Genomic DNA, 21,752 nt, shown 5'->3' with positions numbered 1-21,752 from the left:
GATGAATTAATATAAAGGATCATAACCTCTAATGTACGATTATTCAGAATCTCCTATATCTGGACTTAGTGGATGAAGCTATTATATCAGGGCTCCTGATTAGAGCTTAAGAGGTATTCCTTCTTAAATGTGTAATCGGTTGGATAATGGTGTTTTGTATAAACTACCTTAAAACTAATTGGGCGTAAATCCTTACAGGGTCGCCTAGGAATACTATTGGTTATAATCTCTTAGGAGTGCTGACAACCATATGTCGGCATTTTTGCAAACTACCTAAAGTGTGGTGTCCAATTTTAAATTCAAGACTATTTCTGATTCGGATGTTGACCAACGTACAACGAAATTCAAGAATTATATAGCTGGTTTAACAATCTCAAAAGTATAAGTGGTGTGGCTTCCTCAATAGGTCTCACAGAATAGATCCTGGGAGAGATTTGGCTGCATGTGGAAATCACAGAATTATATATATATATATATATATATATATGCACACCACAAAGAAACTCCGGCACTCCTGGCCTCCCCACAAGGGTGTACCTTGCTCAGGTGCCTTCCCCAGGGAACTTGTCCCTAATGGTTAAAGTCCAAAAATCAGAGGCGGAACTCAGAGGCTAGTAAACAGGTGAAAAACTGTATTGAAGTGAGGTCAACGTTTCGATGACCACCTCCCCGTCCTCAATACAGTTTTTCACCTGTTTACTAGCCTCTGAGTGCCGCCTCTGATTTTTGGACACACGGTGCACACATACATGTATTCTAGATGAGATACACTGTGTCCTTGGACATAGTGCTGGGAATCCAATTGTTTCTCGTGTGTCCATAAGTAATGGCTGCCCGTCAGAGCTATTCGATTGTATTGCAAACGGAAGTCAGTGTTGCTGGCATCCATTACTTATCACGCCCAAATGCACTGGGTTTAGCTGCATAAAGTGACTAAACCCGTCTAAACTATTGAGCATGCTGCCATAACGGCAACTGAATAGTTCCGTCAGGAGCCCATTACTTACAGTATAAGCGCACAAAAATTAATTGAATATCCCCAAGTGACTTTCTCCTTTGTCTCTCTCTCTCTCTCCCTCTCTCTCTCTCTCTTTCTTGCTATAGATATGTATATAGAGAGAGACATTTTTCTATTTTTCGAACACACACACACACATACTGTACATAAATATTTAAATACAGCATTGGTCCCGCACCCATATCAGTAGCCCCCCATCACACCCTCCACACCCCCTGCGGCAGAACACAACAGGCCCTTCAAAAACGTCTGCTGCAGGCCCATGCGGACCTTAATCTTGCACTGCCGTAGGTGAGTATTAAGGTCAGGGCTGCCATCAGAAATTGCGGGACCCGGGACTGACAAAATACGAATACGCAAGGCCCCCCCCCCCCCACTGTGGAGGAGTCAGCTTTAGAATAGCACCAGTTAGACAGAGAAAGAGAGAGCGAGAGAGAGAGCGAGTGTGTGTGTGTGTGTGTGTGTGTGTGTGTGTGTGTGTGTTAGTTATATACACATACATACATGTGCCACTGTCGGGAGGGCCCGGGATGCTGATGCCTCTGCCTGCCCGCCTCCATCCCCGCTGTTATGCTGCTCTCCTCTGTCCTCCTGCATCTGTATTGAAAACATCCCTCCCAAAATGGCCGCAGCCACATAGGAGACATTCATTCACGATACTAGAGGGCTCCTCTAGTGTCTTGAATAACGGTCTCCTCTGTGGCTGCGGCCATTTTGGGAGGGAAGTTTTCAATACAGAGGGTCGGAAGACAGCGGCAGAACAGCGGGGACGACCGCGGAACGGCTGGGACGTCGACTGGCAGGTAGGTGGCTGCATGAGCATCCCGGGCCCTCCTCTCTCTGTCAGAGAGGCTGGGTTCGGGACAGCTGTGGTTAGGCTGCCGAAAGGGATGGTTAGGGTTAGGCTGCGGGATGGATGGGTTAAGTTTAGAATACTCACTGCCAGTTGTCTGGATTGTGACCGTTGGGATTCCGCTGCCGGGATCCTGACCACTGGGATATTGGGGTAAATGTACTAAGATGGGAGTTCTATTTAAGATGAGATGTTGCCCATAGCAACCAATCAGATTCTACTTCTCTTTTATCTAGCACCCTCTAGATTCTAGAGGGTTCTGGATAAAAGAGAAGTAGAATCTGATTGGTTGCTATGGGCAACATCTCATCTTAAATAGAACTCCCATCTTAGTACATTTACCCCTTTGAGTCTTCTGCATCTATGCGACTGCACTGCCCCAGGGCCCAGGCATCCACTTGTGAGTGCAGTGTCATCACTATTATCTCTATTTGCACTTATCTTGTTGCAGGAGATCCAACTGAAGTTGAACAGATCTCTGGGTAAACTCACCACTGACTAGCCCCCATTGCTCTACACAAGCAGCTTCTACCTCATTGCCACCCATCAATGCCCACCCATTCAGCTGCATGTGAGATGGCAATGAGATGCGTTTGACTTTGAATCACTGTTGATTACCCTAAGATGCCTATGCAGGCTGTGATGCAATTTGCTAAAGTATGTCAGAATTGCGCTCATCCCTGAATCAGGCCTTTACTATCTATCTTATATTTATGGGATAAACTCTATACAAGCTCCTATAATTTCAAACTGGCCGTTAATGTCTGTGTATTTCTCTATCGTCCTAAGTGGATGCTGGGGTTCCTGAAAGGACCATGGGGAATAGCGGCTCCGCAGGAGACAGGGCACAAAAGTAAAGCTTTTACAGGTCAGGTGGTGTGTACTGGCTCCTCCCCCTATGACCCTCCTCCAGACTCCAGTTAGATTTTTGTGCCCGGCCGAGAAGGGTGCAATTCTAGGTGGCTCTCATAAAGAGCTGCTTAGACAGTTTAGCTTAGGTTTTTTATTTTACAGTGATTCCTGCTGGCAACAGGATCACTGCAACGAGGGACAGAGGGGAGAAGAAGTGAACTCACCTGCGTGCAGGATGGATTGGCTTCTTGGCTACTGGACATGAAGCTCCAGAGGGACGATCACAGGTACAGCCTGGATGGTCACCGGAGCCGCGCCGCCGGCCCCCTCGCAGATGCTGAAGCAAGAAGAGGTCCAGAATCGGCGGCTGAAGACTCCAGCAGTCTTCTAAGGTAGCGCACAGCACTGCAGCTGTGCGCCATTTTCCTCTCAGCACACTTCACACGGCAGTCACTGAGGGTGCAGGGCGCTGGGGGGGGGCGCCCTGGGAGGCAAATGAAAACCTTTTAAAAGGCAAAAAATACCTCACATATAGCCCCCAGAGGCTATATGGAGATATTTACCCCTGCCTAAATGTACTAAATAGCGGGAGACGAGCCCGCCGAAAAAGGGGCGGGGCCTATCTCCTCAGCACACGGCGCCATTTTCTGTCACAGCTCCGCTGGTCAGGACGGCTCCCAGGTCTCTCCCCTGCACTGCACTACAGAAACAGGGTAAAACAGAGAGGGGGGGCATATTAATGGCTATATATATTTATATAAAAAGCAGCTATAAGGGAGCACTTAATCATAAGGCTATCCCTGTCATATATAGCGCTTTTTGGTGTGTGCTGGCAGACTCTCCCTCTGTCTCCCCAAAGGGCTAGTGGGTCCTGTCTTCATATAGAGCATTCCCTGTGTGTCTGCTGTGTGTCGGTACGTGTGTGTCGACATGTATGAGGACGATATTGGTGTGGAGGCGGAGCAATTGCCAAATATGAGGATGTCACCCCCTAGGGAGTCGACACCGGAATGGATGCCTTTATTTGTGGAATTACGGGATAGCGTCAACTCGCTTAAGCAGTCGTTTGCCGACATGAGGCGGCCGGACAATCAATTAGTGCCTGTCCAGGCGCCTCAAGCACCGTCAGGGGCTGTAAAACGCCCTTTGCCTCAGTCGGTCGACACAGACCCAGACACAGGCACTGATTCCAGTGGTGAGGGCGACGAATCAACCGTATTTTCCAGTAGGGCCACACGTTATATGATTTTGGCAATGAAGGAGGCGTTACAGTTAGCTGATACTACAGGTACCACTAAACAGGGTATTATGTGGGGTGTGAAAAAACTACCAGTAGTTTTTCCCGAATCAGAAGAATTAAATGACGTGTGTGATGAAGCGTGGGGTGCCCCGATAAAAAACTGCTAATTTCAAAGAAGTTATTGGCTTTATACCCTTTCCCACCAGAGGTTAGGGAGCGCTGGGAAACACCTCCTAGGGTGGACAAAGCGCTAACACGCTTATCAAAACAAGTGGCGTTACCCTCTCCTGAGACGGCCGCACTTAAAGATCCATCAGATAGGAGGATGGAAAATATCCAAAAAAGTATATACACACATGCAGGTGTTATACTACGACCAGCTATTGCGACTGCCTGGATGTGCAGTGCTGGGGTAGTTTGGTCAGAGTCCCTGATCGAAAATATTGATACCCTGGACAGGGACAATATTTTACTGTCGTTAGAACAAATAAAGGATGCTTTTCTTTATATGCGTGATGCACAGAGAGATATCTGCACACTGGCATCACGGGTAAGTGCTATGTCCATTTCGGCCAGAAGAGCTTTGTGGACACGACAGTGGACAGGCGATGCGGATTCAAAACGGCATATGGAAGTTTTGCCGTATAAGGGGGAGGAGTTATTTGGGGTCGGTCTATCGGATTTGGTGGCCACGGCTACGGCCGGGAAATCCACCTTTCTACCTCAAGTCACTCCCCAACAGAAAAAGGCACCGACCTTTCAACCGCAGCCCTTTCGTTCCTTTAAAAACAAGAGAGCAAAGGGCTATTCATATCTGCCACGAGGCAGAGGACGAGGGAAGAGACAGCAACAGGCAGCTCCTTCCCAGGAACAGAAGCCCTCCCCGGCTTCTACAAAAGCCTCAGCATGACGCTGGGGCTTCTCAAGCGGACTCGGGGGCGGTAGGCGGTCGTCTCAAGAATTACAGCGCGCAGTGGGCTCACTCGCAGGTAGATCCCTGGATCCTGCAGATAATTTCTCAGGGGTACAGGTTGGAATTAGAGACGTCTCCACCTCGCCGTTTCCTGAAGTCTGCTTTACCAACGTCCCCCTCCGAAGGGGAGACGGTTTTGGAAGCCATTCACAAGCTGTACTCTCAGCAGGTGATAGTCAAGGTATCTCTTCTACAGCAAGGGAAGGGGTATTATTCCACTCTATTTGTGGTACCGAAGCCGGATGGCTCGGTAAGGCCTATTCTAAATCTGAAGTCCTTGAACCTGTACATAAAGAAGTTCAAGTTCAAGATGGAGTCACTCAGAGCAGTGATAGCGAACCTGGAAGAAGGGGATTTTATGGTATCCTTGGACATCAAGGATGCGTATCTCCACGTTCCAATTTACCCCTCACACCAGGGGTACCTCAGGTTCGTTGTACAAAACTGTCACTATCAGTTTCAGACGCTGCCGTTTGGGTTGTCCACGGCACCTCGGGTCTTTACAAAGGTAATGGCCGAGATGATGATTCTTCTTCGAAGAAAAGGCGTATTAATTATCCCATACTTGGACGATCTCCTAATAAGGGCAAGGTCCAGAGAACAGCTAGAGATGGGATTAGCACTATCTCAAGAGGTGCTAAAGCAGCACGGATGGATTCTGAATATTCCAAAATCCCAATTAATGCCGACAACTCGTCTGCTGTTCCTGGGGATGATTCTGGACACAGTTCAGAAAAAGGTTTTTCTTCCCGAGGAAAAAGCCAAGGAGTTATCCGACCTGGTCAGGAACCTCCTAAAATCAGGAAAGGTGTCTGTACATCAATGCACAAGAGTCCTGGGAAAAATGGTAGCTTCTTACGAAGCAATTCCGTTCGGCAGATTCCATGCAAGAATTTTTCAAAGGGATCTGTTGGACAAATGGTCAGGGTCGCATCTTCAGATGCACCTGCGGATAACCCTGTCGCCAAGGACAAGGGTATCTCTCCTGTGGTGGTTGCAGGAGGCTCATCTATTGGAGGGCCGCAGATTCGGCATACAGGATTGGATCCTGGTGACCACGGACGCCAGCCTGAGAGGCTGGGGAGCAGTCACACAGGGAAGAAACTTCCAGGGAGTGTGGACGAGCCTGGAAAAGTCTCTTCACATAAACATTCTGGAACTAAGAGCGATCTACAATGCTCTAAGCCAGGCGGAACCTCTGCTTCAAGGAAGACCGGTGTTGATCCAGTCGGACAACATCACGGCAGTCGCCCATGTAAACAGACAGGGCGGCACAAGAAGCAGGAGTGCAATGGCAGAAGCTGCCAGGATCCTTCGCTGGGCGGAGAATCACGTGATAGCTTTGTCAGCAGTATTCATCCCGGGCGTGGACAACTGGGAAGCAGACTTCCTCAGCAGACACGATCTTCACCCGGGAGAGTGGGGACTTCATCCAGAAGTTTTTCACATGCTAATAAACCGTTGGGAAAAACCAATGGTGGACATGATGGCGTCTCGCCTCAACAAAAAACTGGACAGGTATTGCGCCAGGTCAAGAGATCCGCAGGCAATAGCTGTGGACGCGCTGGTAACACCTTGGGTGTATCAGTCGGTGTATGTGTTTCCTCCTCTGCCTCTCATACCAAAGGTATTGAGAATTATACGGCGAAGAGGAGTAAGAACGATACTAGTGGCTCCGGATTGGCCAAGAATGACTTGGTACCCGGAACTTCAAGAGATGGTCACGGACGAGCCGTGGCCTCTACCTCTGAGAAGGGACCTGCTCCAGCAGGGTCCGTGTCTCTTTCAAGACTTACCGCGGCTGCGTTTGACGGCATGGCGGTTGAACGCCAGATCCTAAAAGGAAAAGGCATTCCAGAAGAAGTCATTCCTACCTTGATAAAGGCAAGGAAGGAAGTCACCGCGAAACATTATCACCGTATTTGGCGAAAATATGTTGCGTGGTGCGAGGATCGGAGTGCTCCGACGGAGGAATTTCAACTGGGTCGTTTCCTACATTTCCTGCAATCAGGATTGTCTATGGGTCTCAAATTGGGATCTATAAAGGTTCAAATTTCGGCCCTGTCAATATTCTTCCAATAAGAATTGGCCTCAGTCCCTGAGGTCCAGACTTTTGTCAAAGGAGTACTGCATATACAGCCTCCTGTGGTGCCTCCGGTGGCACCGTGGGATCTAAATGTAGTTTTAGATTTCCTCAAATCCCATTGGTTTGAACCACTAAAGAATGTGGATTTGAAATATCTCACATGGAAAGTGACTATGTTACTGGCCCTGGCTTCGGCCAGGAGAGTATCTGAACTGGCGGCTTTATCTTATAAAAGCCCTTATTTAATTTTCCATTCGGATAGGGCAGAGCTGCGGACGCGTCCGCATTTTCTCCCTAAGGTGGTATCAGCGTTTCACCTGAACCAGCCTATTGTAGTGCCTGCGGCTACAGACGACTTGGAGGACTCCAAGTTGTTAGACGTTGTCAGAGCCTTAAAAATATATATTTCAAGGACGGCTGGAGTCAGAAAATCTGACTCGCTGTTTATACTGTATGCACCCAACAAGTTGGGTGCTCCTGCTTCTAAGCAGTCGATTGCTCGTTGGATTTGTAACACAATTCAACTTGCACATTCTGTGGCAGGCCTGCCACAGCCTAAATCTGTTAAGGCCCATTCCACAAGGAAGGTGGGCTCATCTTGGGCGGCTGCCCGAGGGGTCTCGGCATTACAACTCTGCCGAGCAGCTACGTGGTCAGGGGAGAACACGTTTGTAAAATTTTACAAATTTGATACCCTGGCAAAAGAGGACCTGGAGTTCTCTCATTCGGTGCTGCAGAGTCATCCGCACTCTCCCGCCCGTTTGGGAGCTTTGGTATAATCCCCATGGTCCTTTCAGGAACCCCAGCATCCACTTAGGACGATAGAGAAAATAAGAATTTACTTACCGATAATTCTATTTCTCGGAGTCCGTAGTGGATGCTGGGCGCCCATCCCAAGTGCGGATTATCTGCAATACTTGTACATAGTTATTGTTAACTAATTCGGGTTATTGTTTAGGAAGCCATCTTTCAGAGGCTCCTCTGTTATCATACTGTTAACTGGGTTTAGATCACAAGTTGTACGGTGTGATTGGTGTGGCTGGTATGAGTCTTACCCGGGATTCAAAATCCTCCCTTATTGTGTACGCTCGTCCGGGCACAGTACCTAACTGGAGTCTGGAGGAGGGTCATAGGGGGAGGAGCCAGTACACACCACCTGACCTGTAAAAGCTTTACTTTTGTGCCCTGTCTCCTGCGGAGCCGCTATTCCCCATGGTCCTTTCAGGAACCCCAGCATCCACTACGGACTCCGAGAAATAGAATTATCGGTAAGTAAATTCTTATTTTTTGTGGATTTCTCATAATGGTTTACCAAATGCTATTCAGTGTATGCGTTTTACACAATTAAATCTAAATAGACAATTAATGAAGACAGTTGTATCAGTAAAGTACTGCAATCTGGCAGCATGGATCAACTGGAGTGAGTGTGCCATAAATACACATGGGAATCTGATCAAGTGAATTATTAACTTCTACTACAAGACAGCCAGCAGTCACAGAGCAGAAATTACATATTTACTGTAAACTGCTCATAAAATAGTACCTTAATTTTTCATTCCAGCTTCTTTTTATTGAATGTATATGGGTGCCGTACATTTACTTGCTTCAGTTGTAAAAGTCTGAGATATGGGGTGCTGAGGAAAACTCAACATGTGCTGTTAGGCATAATGACTAAATGAAACAGTCTTGTCTATTTATCCATCGTTAGATGTCATTGGCTTGCCTTTCTGTTTTACTAACATCGTTTATTTTTACTGCTTTCAGGAAAATAAAAGCCAGTAGGCAAATGTGACCTGCAGTTACCTCTACAACTGGAGCCAGAGAAGCAACAAAAACACGGAAACTTAAAATATGGATGGTTTAATTGAACAGAACAGTGTTCTTATGCATAGTAAAATCACAGAAGCCGGTAAAAGAAATGGCTTAATCAACACAAGAAATTTAATGGCGGAAAATAAAGAGGGAATGGTGTCTGTTTATCCAACTCCTCATTATCAGAGTCACATTGTTGGCAGTATTTCACCTCAGACTGGCAAAGATAACATTAAAAATGACCCTGTTCAACAACTGCTGGATCCTAACATGCTACAACAGACAGTAGAGTCTCACTATCGGCCCAACATCATTCTGTATTCTGAGAATGTCTTACGCTCTTGGGGTGAGAATGTGAGCACTGAATGCTGTGAAACCACATTTATCGAAGACAGATCACCAACCAAAGACAGTCTTGATTATCCAGATAGCAAGTTCATTGACCTTTCCTCTGAAGACATCAAAATTCATACTCTTTCTTATGATGTAGAAGAGGAAGAAGAATTTCAAGAGTTAGAGGTTAGTCTCAACCAGCTGATCACTAAAACAGTAGGTGATCATTATGACGGCGTGCTTACAATGTCATTACTTATCTGCAGAGTGATGCTTGTCTTTAACCACTTAACTGTCATGGTCAGATCACATGCGATTGCGTTGCCCCAGTTTTTGACGATGAGGTCTGTTCTGCAGATGTGCATAATATAATACTTAAATATTTTAAAAAATACTTTTAAACTATATTAAATAAAATAAGTAAAAAAACAAAACAATGTTATGAACGGATTTGAAGGGAAAAATTGTCAGTTAAGTGGTTAAATGTCTTTTATTTGTACAGGTTGAGTATCCCATATCCAAATATTCCGAAATGCAGAACTTTTTGAGTGAGAGTGAAAAAGTAAAACATTTGTTTTCTGATGGCTCAATGTACACAAACTTTGTTTAATACACAAAGTTATTAATAATATTGTATTAAATGACCTTCAGGCTGTGTATAAGGTGTATATGAAACATAAATGAATTGGGTGAATGTACACACACTTTGTTTAATGCTCAAAGTTATTCAAAATATTGGCTAAAATAACCTTCAGGCTGTGTGTATAAGGTGTGTATGAAACATAAATGCATTCTGTGCTTAGACTTAGGTCCCATCACCATGATAACTCATTATGGTATGCAATTATTTCAAAATACGGAATAATCCGATATACAAAATACTTCTGGTCCCAAGCATTTTGGATAAGGGATACTCAACCTGTACTTATATCAGATGTGCTTGTATTAAGTGTATGGTGGCCATACTGGCCAATCCAGATGACTCTAATTGAAGGTAAGGTTTATCTATTCTATGGTAAAGGGAAATAATACTGGTTATTTAATTTGAAAGCATTATAGATTTTGAATATCTCTTGATAATTAAAGCAGGATTATTTCCAAAGCTAAAAATATGTGTCCAAAAGATATTGGTGGTCTATCTTGCCCTAATAATATGATCGCATGTTACACAAATATGGATATTATTTTTTTCACCTTCATAGCACAGTAACAATTTCTGACATTGGGAGATATGTATCAAACAAATGGGGATGTTGCTCATAGTAACCAGATTCTGACTATCAATTTATAGAATGTCATAGATAAACTATGTCTAATTGGTTGCTATGGGCAACATATCAATTTTTCCTCTTTAGAAGCGTTGATACATCTCCCCTATAATGATTTATCAGAATCAAACATTAGACTCTCACTGGAAATTGTTTGCTGGAGTCCAACATAATCATTTATCAGAGTCAGAGAAGTGTGATTAGTGAATATGAGAAGTGTGGGGTGCCTGATGAGTGATGCACCATGGATGGCTTGTTGATGAGTGATGTTTGATTAGGGATGAGAGCATGAGGAGTGATATTTAATCATTTTTCACCTTGTTATGTTGAAATTCTGTTTTTTAATTAAAAAAAAATAATTTAAAAGGCCAGGACATAATATAATATATTGTACAAGTAGAAATTCCTTATTTAACAATAGATTGTGCTCTTAAAATACACTATGGGCTATATTCAATTAAAGTCGGATTCGTTCCGACATGCATTTGTCGGAATGGATCCGACAAGCCCTATTCAATGAGCGGCCAAATCCGACTGTCGGATTTGAGCCAAATCCGGCTGTTGGATTTGGCCGTTCCTGGTGTCCCATCCGTGCTGCTGCTGTCAGCAGCTCTCTGTGTGTCAGATCACAGGGAGCTGCTGGAGGGAGCCGCACTCAGCCCTGTAGCAAAGTGTCGGCCGGGGAGCGCAGACGGGAGAGAGGAGTCTGGCCGGGGGGACGCCCGTCATAGAAGTGCCTGCCTGCTCTGCTGCCCCTATAGCCCGCCGCCCCTCTCCCCCATCTCATCGACTATTCCATCGATCCATGTGCTTTCTGACCAGTCGAAATAACCGACTTGTCGGATAAAAGTGGGGTATACTGAATAGGTCGGAACCCCTTCAGACCTAAAAAAGCCGAAACTGCTGTCTTTCCGACAAGATGGCAGTTTCTACTGTAATTGAATATACCCATATAGTAAAGGATAAAATAACCGGACACTTTTTTTAAAGCAAAATAATCAGTGAAACTTGATGTTAAAAAAAAAAAAGAAATCACTTAAACTGTGCTTCACTGATAATTTTGGTTTTTGACTTAACACCGTAGCTGGCTAATATTTTTTCCAAAACCACTCAGAAATTGTTTTTTTTTATGATTGAATTAGGTTAAAAACATCTATTTAAAAGCTTTCCCCACAATATTTTATATAAAAAAAAAACACACTTGTAAAAATGGGATCGGTATGGAATAGCTGCGCTGCGCTCGCCACGCATTGGGCCCGGGTATTACATTCCCACTCGAGTGGTGTCATGGACCACCACCCAAGGGTGAATACCAGGCTTGTGTCGGTATTCCGACTGCTGCCATCTCTCCAGGTGTCGGGATCCCGACAGCCGGGATGTAAAGCGCATGCCGTAAAAATAGGGCCAATCCATACGAAGTGGTCCAATTATGAATTTTCTGGTTGCTTGACCATTTTTTTTAAATTAAATTTTTTGTCTGTCTTCTCACCTATATACCGATAATTCCAAACCACTAATATATATATTTTTTTACTTACTTCCTTTTCAAAATGGTGGCAATCTTTAAATCACGGCGGACAGCCATTTTCGTGCTTCTAGGCATTTTACGCAAATGCAAATATCTCAGGACTGGAATATGGTAGAGCCTTGAGACAAACAAAAATTGGGCCTAATTCAGAGTTGATCGCAGCAGCAAATTTGTTAGCAGTTGGGCAAAACCATGTGCACTCCAGGGGGCAGATATAACATGTGCAGAGAGAGTTAGATTTGGGTGGATTGTGTTCAAACTGAAATCTAAACTGCAGTGTAAATATAAAGCAGCCAGTATTTACCCTGCACAGAAACAAAATAACCCACCCAAATCTAACTCTCTCTGAACATGTTATATCTGCCCCCCCCCCCCCCCCCATTCCCCCCTGCAGTGCACATGGGTGGTCATTCCGGGTTGTTCGCTCTCATGTTCTTTGACAACTCCAGAGATGCGTTAATATAAATGATTCTGAGTAATGGCTACCTTGCTGCCAGCTTCCCCACACTGGCCAGTGTTATGCGCAGAGGTCTTGATACGGCTGAATGGGTCACCTTTACTCCAGTCTCAGCCACTGAGCTCTGTAACGCCTTCAGATTGATTTTTAGTCTCTGTGACTTGACAATAACATAAAACATTGTCACTTTAAAGAAAATTATTTTGTGTTCCAGTGATAGAAAATAAAATATCACAGGGTATCAAATTCATTGTAGGATTTATCATTCAGGAAAATCAGAAACTTGGCAAAGCCAAAAACCCCAAACCCTTATATTACTTTTATTGTGTTACGCTAATGATAACACAGCAATAAAACATTTGTCCGCCCTAATTAGTCACCTTGCTAAATTTGGTGACGTTCTGGTTGTTGCTAGATCATGCTACTGTATAGATGATTCTGAATAGGGGAAGTGTATTTATGTCAACTCTGTATATTATTATTATTACTACCAGTTATTTATATAGATCACACATAGTCCACAGCGCTTTACAGAGAATATTTGGCCATTGACATCAGTCCCTGCCCCACTGGAGCTTACAATCTATATTCTCTACCACATGTAAATGCACACACATTCACACAGATATGTCCCTATATGCTGTTGTTCAAGTCAATCCAAACAACCCTTCTTTGCGCCAAGTCCTGCGCCAAACTCCTTTCTTGCTCAAAATGTCCGTCATATTCGCAAAAATAAAACAACTGGGAGCAACAAAACGACATTGCTAGCTTGCAATGATTAATTTCATATGCAACATTTATTTATCTGTGTATGACTGCTCTGATGTAGTGGCCGTGGCTTTTTCTCATGCCAAGTTCCATTGTGTTTCACCTGTGACATTGTATGTGTTTAAAACTAAGGCCGGGTACACACTTCCAAGATATCGGCACAATATGTAGTTTCTGGGCGAATCACATATATGTACATACTGTATCGTGGGGATTGTACATTGTGTACAGTCAGTTGTGCACTCCTGCGGGTCGTACATGATAACTTCTAGGCCAATCAGAAGATATTGCGTACGCTGTGATGCAGTTAAATGAAGGACAGAATGAGAGTGTACAGCTAATCTCCCTTGGTCCAGGACAAAGGGTATTTTCTTCCGACCATTGTGCTGATTGGTTCTGGTATGTACCCATTCTAAGAGGTCTCTTTGCTAAGCCTTGCAGAGTGATAAAGAAGAGAGAGATCTATTTACTAAGACTTGGATGGAGATAAAGGACTCTATTCAGTATGGATTGATTGCATACTGACAATTTTCTGGCCAGTGCGCAGTCCAGGAGATGCGTTCACATCTCAGTTATGCAAACGCCTCTGCTTGATTGACAGGCAGAGGCATTCACGGGGTGGTTAGGGGCGGCGACACAACGTTGCCGGGGCAGGGCGTCCGGAAAGTGGGCGGGTCTGGGCCAAGGTAAGATGGCCAACCTGCGCTGGCAGGGGTTATCCCTTAATTTGCGGGGACAGTGATGCGATCACAGTTGAATTGCAATAGCATGGATGGTGCCCATTTGCATGCTGGGTGGCCTTGTCCTGTGCTGGATGGTCCCCAGCATGCAATCGCAAGCAGTTGCAGTTTTGCTATTTAGCAAAACTGCAACTGATGCTGAATAAAGGCCAAAGTGGCCGAAATAAAGTAACAGCCAAACAGCTCCTGTCATTTTTCAAACACAGCATGTGACATAACAGTTAGGAGCTGATGTGCTGGCACTTTATTTCTCTCCAAGGCTTAGTACATAGACCCCTTTTCCTGTGCAGTTAAAGTGGCAGCACAGCACTGTGAGTGGTGTTTTGCTGCGATGCAAATAGGACACAAAATTGAAAGAATTCTGTACGCTACTCGTCTCAAAGCATCTTAGTTACAACGGCTATTTTGTGCGTATGGCAAGTAGCTGCTAGGTGTATGAGGACGCCTCTGTACAATATATATACATACATTTTGGAGTGGTTTTTTTTTACTTTAGCAGAGGTGACACTTCTTCATAGTGTTGTTCTTAAGTGCAGGACCTATTGGCACATTTCTCTTTCCTTCCTTCTTACTCTTTCTTGAGACCGTACTGTATTTATTATTGGTGGACATGTACAGTACTAAACAGTGATAAAAGTGGAGAAGTGAGCTAGTGGAGAAGTTTCCCATGGTGATTGTATCTGTGTATAATACTTATCAAATAATATTCTAATGACAATTTAATGCAAATTTACAATGGTGCTTAACATTCACTCATTAATTCTCATCTAGCTGAATAAGGTTGGGTACTTTGTTATTTAAATCACAAAAGTTTTAAGTTAGAACAAACACATTGCTTCCCTAGGAATCATAATAATGTAATGAAGTTAAAGAAAGCTAAAAGTAACTATAGGATGCTAAATGAAATGTGAAACATAATATATAGGCTTACAGTATATGTGCCCTCAGTACTTCTCCTTATTGGATTGGTGATAATTCCTTAAGTTAGAGAAGACACCAGCAAAACAAAACCATATAGTGTGGTATCCTAAGGTCACTTTAATAGGAACAGACATAACATTATTGCTTTTTTAGTTACAAACTAAAAAAAAGTAAAAACAACTTATCTGGACGTTGAATGAGAAAATCCATAGGGTTGCTTTTCAAAGATTTTCCTTTACAGTCTTGTTTTTTTTTTTAAACCAAATTATTCCTTTTCTGTTTCTTTTACACTGCAAAGGTCCCTCCTGATGATGTCAGTATGACTCTTGAGCCAGGGATCCAACATTCATGGCAGCTCATGTTGCTGGAGAATTACTTTTGCCAAGTACTGCAGTAAAAATGAAGCAATAGTGAACACAATCTGATCTGAAAGCTGCAAGTATGATCAGAGCCATCTTAACATATAGGCCCCCTGGGCAGATGCCCACTGCCCCACGATTCTAGGGGCCTTTGGGCAGGGTAAGGCTGGATCAGAGGGCATCTGCCTCCCAGGCTGCTGCCTCCAGAGCTTCTTGGGAGGTAGTTAGAGAATGCTGCCTGGCTGCTCTGATTATGAATTTCACACAATCAGATTGGCCAGGCAGCATTCTCTACCAGCCTCTCAGGCTGCAGCAAGAAACTGAATGGCTGGCTGATTGGTGGATGGCAGGAGCTATCCAGCAATCAGAGTGCAGCATTCTCTACCCACCTCCAGCCTGCAGCCAGACAGCAAATGGCTATGAGCATGCTGATTGATGGCTGGTTGGAGCTATCCAGCAGTCAGAGTGCTGACCAGAGGCGGATTAGCCATAGGGTTTATAGGGAAGATTCCCGGTGGGCCGACGCATCCATGGGGCCTGTTTTGTTTGAGGATATGTGGTCCTTTTTATAGACATAATGAATAAGATGCAAAATAATTTGCATATATGAAAATTACTTTGCCACTTAGCCTGTGATTGCAGATGATCTAGTGTATGCTCTGTCTGCCTGCTTGGCTGACATATAAGATTGAGTGAATAGTGATTGGGATACGGTTGGTGTAATAAGCAAGAAAATATATCTTTCTACAGAGTGATATAGTTTTCTAAATTTTGAAGGTGTATCATATAATGTGCTCATAATATTTAATTTTATTTCTTTTTAACTTCCCCCTTGATGCTGGACATGCCCACTATCTGGAAAGTCTTGGGGGAGGGTGCTGCTGCCATGGCCCATGGCTAGACCTTACACCTCTGGTGCTGCCCATGTGAGGCCACTAGTACAAATTTTTCCAGGGCCGCTTTTTGTTCCCAATCCGCCCCTGGTGCTGACAGTCATTCATTGTATTGAAGCATGTGAGAGATGGGGCAGGTCCACAGGAGGGGGAAGTTACCAAGGGCCTTCAATGCTGTTAAGACAGCACTGCGTATGATGATCATTGGTTCTCAATTTTTTACATGAAAACAGTACTCGATCGGCCCCCACCCTCAAACAAGTGTCATTATGCTGAGGGAGCATGGTAACTGGCACTGGAGAACACAGTGCCTAAATCTCCTTAAGGGCGGCTCTACCGGCTGCAGAGTGCTTGCCCGGAGTGTGCAGCTCTGCAGCATAGTTGCCTACTTTCTGTCTGCTGCCTCTGGGAGGGAGCAGCCAGGTCATGCAACAGGGCGGCACGTAGGAGGTGGGTCGGGGGCGTTGTGTCGCGTTCACATCATCACCCCCACTTTACAATGCCCACATTACTGACATTGAATAGCTGGGGGCGGGGCTTCTTTGACGCAATTTAGCGTGAATTGTGGCACCACCCCGCCCTTCTTTCCTGTGTGTCAGGATGCAGCGGGAGTGCAGGTGGTGGTGAATGGGGGAGGGGTGCGGCGTGGGAAGGAGGATGCGGGAGACTTGTCTACTTTCTTGGGAGGCCGGGAGTGCCACGCAATTTTCGGAGCCTCCTGGCCTTTCCATAAGAGTAGGCAAATTTGCTCTGCAGTAGTGCTACTGGTTGCAGGGTGCCATTCCAGCAGGGACGTGCGGTGAGCTAAATGGCTCAGGTGGTACTGGCTAGCACCAGAGCTAGATTTACATGCAATATTGTATTTTTCATATACTTTATCCAGTCAAAACTCTGGCACAAACATTAGTATGCCAGGAAAGGCTCTGCCTCACCTGCCGCACCCCACCGCACGTCACTGCATTCCAGGCCATCCCTGGTTATGGCCTGTGTGAAAATATTCTTGATATTAAAGCATGCATACTGTATACTATATGATAACAAGAATACAGTATGAGCAACATCACCAGTTCTAAAAAACTCCCACCTTAGTAAATTTACCCCGATGTGTCTAAAAGCAATAGGTCTATTAAAACAAGACCTTTCACAATGACTTCAAGTAATATTTTTTTTTAAATTGCATTCACATAAATAGTTTTAAATGATGCTTCAAGTACATCAGAATATGTTGTTATTATTATATTTCCTTTTTCACTTTTTAAACCTATTTTATCCATGCTGCGCAAGTTACTTCCTTTCCTATCATTATAGTAAATAATCCTGGTCTCAAAATACCATTGTCTACCCATTTCAATCAGTCTGAATATAATTTCAGACTACAGTCTGAATATAATTTCAGACTACTGTGATTGAGCAATCAAATTTCATAAGAAAATGGTGTTTTGGTTTTCTGAGGGGAAATAGACTAAAGGGAAGATGTATAACAAATGGCGTTTATGTTGGTTTCTATTGAAGATAAAAAAAAAATCCTTTTTCTTTTTTAGCTGTGCAATTAACAGAGGAGATGCATAAAATATTCTGTGATTTGCATCCCAAACTGAATTGTGAGTAATCCTGCAGGGAATCTGCAAATTAGACTTTCAGTTTTGCTGCCAGACATTAAAGAGTGAATCATGGCATTCCTATTGTAATTTGTTGAAGTGTGACTTTTATCCCTTGGCTTCCAGTACTATGCAGCAAAGTGCTGCTGATAAACGTCTTCTTTAAAATGAATAATCATTGCAGGAGGGAAAGCCTTAGGCAAGTCCTTTCCATTGTGCTGCAAAATGAAAAGGCTTGACAGAGGTTTTTCTTTTGTATGGTACAATCAGCCCGAGTACATTGCAAGGACTAGAGCACTAATCTGAAAACTAGTGGTGACAGCCTCATTGAGCAAAGAATTTTGATTTTGCCCAGAATGTGTGTTTAATATTCGTAGTACTTGGAAAATCAGCCAAGTCACGTTGCTTCACAGGAGAATGCCGGCAAGAGAGGAAATTACCTACCTCGCCACTGTAATTTTTTAAATGAGGGCCAGGCATAAAAGTTGGTCAGTAGCTACCACTGCAGAATCATGTGGATGCCGCAGTACCTGAGTATATATACAGAGGCAATGAAATTCCAGTACAGTTTTTTGTTTGCTTATAATTAAATGTATTAATTAATCCAAATAAAAAAGTCAGGAAGGAAAAAGGAAGTGATAAAGCTGGTAAACAATAAAATACAAAATAAAACAAAGAAGTGCTGGATACAGACAACAATTTAATAACACAATTAAATACCACAATTAAAATACGGTAGAATTACACATGGCCAGTGATTCAATTAAAATTCAAAAATACATATAGATTAACCATATATTAACTTATTTAGGGCAGTAATTAATTATCTCAATGTTGTTAGGGGATGCAGTTAAGTGACCGTCAGTCTGGATCCTGACAGTCAAAATGCCAGCAGTCGAAAATCCTGACCGCTGCCCGGTATTCCCACTAGGGTGGTGGTCCACACCACCACCCGAGGGGGAATATAATAGTGTGGCGAGCAAAGTTCGCCATCGAGCCTGAAGCGTGGCAAGTGCACCGAGGCCGCGAGGAGACACGCTGCGCTCAACGTTTGGGATTTTGACTGTCGGGATTCCAGCGTCGGTTTTTCGACTGACGGTAGATCATACTTAATCCATTGTTAGTACCAGTCCATATGTGGACATGAATTCTGTAATTAGTCCATATGTAACTTGGCATGCAAAGATTATATGCAAATTGTAGATAGGTCCGGTTCACACAGAGTCCAGTATCACTACTCAATACATTTTAAAAACTTTACTGCATCTGGCATGTGAATATATGCTTTTACCTAAATTAGGGATGCTGAATTCAATGAAAAAATCAGACATTCTCTATCAAGTGACATTTATTAGGTACACACATACAGGGACAGACTGGGACTAAAAATAGTCCCTGGCATTTAAAGCACACAGGTCCACCTCAGTGTCAGAATCTGGCTCCTGGCATAGACTCCTTCCCTTACTATTCCTGACTCCTCCTACTTCTTAGTCTATGAATACTTTGAATAGAAAGAGTGTGTGGCGAAGGTGTGTGGCTAAAAAAAGCGGATGTTGTCTTACTATGAAGGAGCATGTCCACAAAATAGTACACCCAATTCAAATTATGCCACACAGAATTGCCCCTTACAAATTATGCAACACACAGTAATGCCCTTTACACATTATGCCACATGCAGTAATGGTCCTCACACATTATGCCACACAGTAATGGCCCTTACACATTATGCCACACACAGTAATGCCCCTTACACTTTATACCACACACAGTAATACCCCTTACACTTTATACCACAGACAGTAATGCCCCTTACACATTATGCCACATGCAGTAATGCCACATACACATTATGCCACACATTAATGGCCCTTACATATTATGCCATACACAGTAATGCCCCTCACACATTATGCCACATGCAGTAATATCCCTTACACATTATGCCACACAGTAATGGCCCTTACACATTATGCCACACAGGAGTAGTGCCCCTTATACGCATTATGCTACATATTAATGACCCTTATACATTATGATATATGCAGCAATACCCCTTACACATATGCCACACACAGTAATGCCCCTTGCACATTATGCCACACAGTAATGACACTTACACATTAAGCCACTCAGTAATGGTCCTTACACATTATGTCACACAGGAGTAGTACCCATTAAACACATTATGCTACACAGTAATGACCCCTACACATTATGCCACACACAATAATGCCACTTACACATTATGCCACACACAGTAATGCCCCTCACACATTATGCCACACAGTAATGACCCTTACATATTATGCCACACAGGAGTATTTCTTCTTATACACATTATGCTACACAATAATGACCCTTACATATTATGCCACACAGTAATGCCCCAAACACTTTATACCACATGCAGTAATGTCTCTCACACATTATGCCACACAGTAATGGCCATTACATATTATGCTACACAGGAGTAGTACCGTTTATACACATTATGCTACACAATAATGACACTTACACATTATGCCACACAAGTAATGCTCTTCCACTGAAAACCTGGATGTGCCTTTCTAATTCTGCATGTTGAATACAAGCCAATTTTAACACATTGGGATCTGTGATTATGTTCAAAAGGAACTGGCTAAGAAGACAATAAGACATTTTATATCCACTTCTTTGAACAGTCATTACCTTGCATGTACAAACAAGTGGGCGGGAGGAACTGTGCAGCAGAAAATGAGACACAGACCAGAGCTATGTGGAGTGTGAGGCGGATAGTGTAGGGAACAGTAGAAGAGAGGCTGGGTGGATTAACAGAAGCGGAAATGGAGAAACTGGGGGATCATGTGGGGAGAGGAAGGGTGCAGGGTATAGGAAGGAGGAAGAAAAGTAAGAGGTGGTCAGATGAAGGGTCACAGTGAGGGTGATCAAGGGAGAAGTGCAGGTGTGAATAATGGGGAGGAGGAGTAAAGAAACCAGCGTGGCAGCAAATGCATATACATACAGTATGACACTTACCAACACCACACCCGATGCCGCCCACGGGGGGACATTTATAACACTGCCCACACGTCCTCAACATTGGCTCCTCTTGCAAAAGACTGTGCCAGTGTCTCACGAAATAGATATACGCATCATGACGCAGACACATCTTAAAGAAACACTGCCCAATGAGAAGACACTATATTTGCTGCTTGGCTTGACCGGCCCATCTGGCATTTGCCAGAACTGCCAGATGGCCAGTCTGGCCCTGCATACAAGTAATACAGTAGGTAAATCTTAAAAAAGTAAGATAAGTGAAAATCAATCTCTATAGAATTTAAATATTCTTATTGTATTAATTTATAAAATATAATAAAAACTACAGAAACACTTAAAAACTGCAGAAACTAAACTTCAGAAACTCTTAGCAATCCAAATTAGCTGTATGTACTGTAATTGTTACTTAAAAGTTCAAATGTAAAGTCACTTTGCTTTAAGGAGATAGGCTGTTGATGCTTTCTGTTTTTACTGTGTCTCATTGGCCTCGCTAAAAAGGAACCAGCAGTAGTCATCACCCATTGTCGCAGGGACCCAGCAGGGCTGGCAACAGAAATCTTGGGGCCCGATACAGTGATACCTCTGCGGGTCCCCCCGTCCCCCGTCCCCCCAGATAGATAGATATATATTTATAAAATAGTTTGGTATAAAGACAGATTTCACCAACATGATTGGACACATTAAATCAGATGTTGGTGCATTATTTCCCAATGACCATACACCTGAGGCCTGATCTACTTCCAACTGTAACTTTAACCTGTGAAGGGTCGCGCTAGGGAACCATTATAATCACAGTAGAAGCCAGTAGTTTAAAAAAGTTATTAACAATTTATTATATTTGTACACACACAGTATGTATCGCATTAAAAGGAACAGACAGCACCAAAATAGATACAATTGCATTTAACCATCCAAATGTAATCTATTAAATATTTTCCAGTATATAAGTAGCTAATCCTTTTCCAAATTGTGTGAGTCATTATGTCAGCCGTATTTCACCTTGGATATCCTTTATAT

General features: G+C 43.6%; 1 protein-coding gene across 2 annotated transcripts in view; it reads left to right on the top strand.

The window, feature by feature from the left end:
* SYNDIG1 (synapse differentiation inducing 1) overlaps window positions 1-21,752 on the top strand; it is a 624,247-nt gene that overhangs the window by 314,421 nt on the left and 288,074 nt on the right. For both annotated transcript variants that reach the window (XM_063918133.1, XM_063918134.1), the window contains exon 2: window positions 8,787-9,353. In XM_063918133.1, the coding sequence (XP_063774203.1) occupies window positions 8,874-9,353 (480 nt within the window). In that variant the 5' untranslated portion in view covers window positions 8,787-8,873. The remainder of the gene's footprint in view (window positions 1-8,786; window positions 9,354-21,752) is intronic.

The sequence above is a fragment of the Pseudophryne corroboree genome, chromosome 4 (assembly GCF_028390025.1).
Source record: "Pseudophryne corroboree isolate aPseCor3 chromosome 4, aPseCor3.hap2, whole genome shotgun sequence".
Taxonomy (NCBI): domain Eukaryota; kingdom Metazoa; phylum Chordata; class Amphibia; order Anura; family Myobatrachidae; genus Pseudophryne; species Pseudophryne corroboree.
Note: the sequence above shows the minus strand (reverse complement) of the source record. Positions and strands in the feature narration are given on the sequence as shown.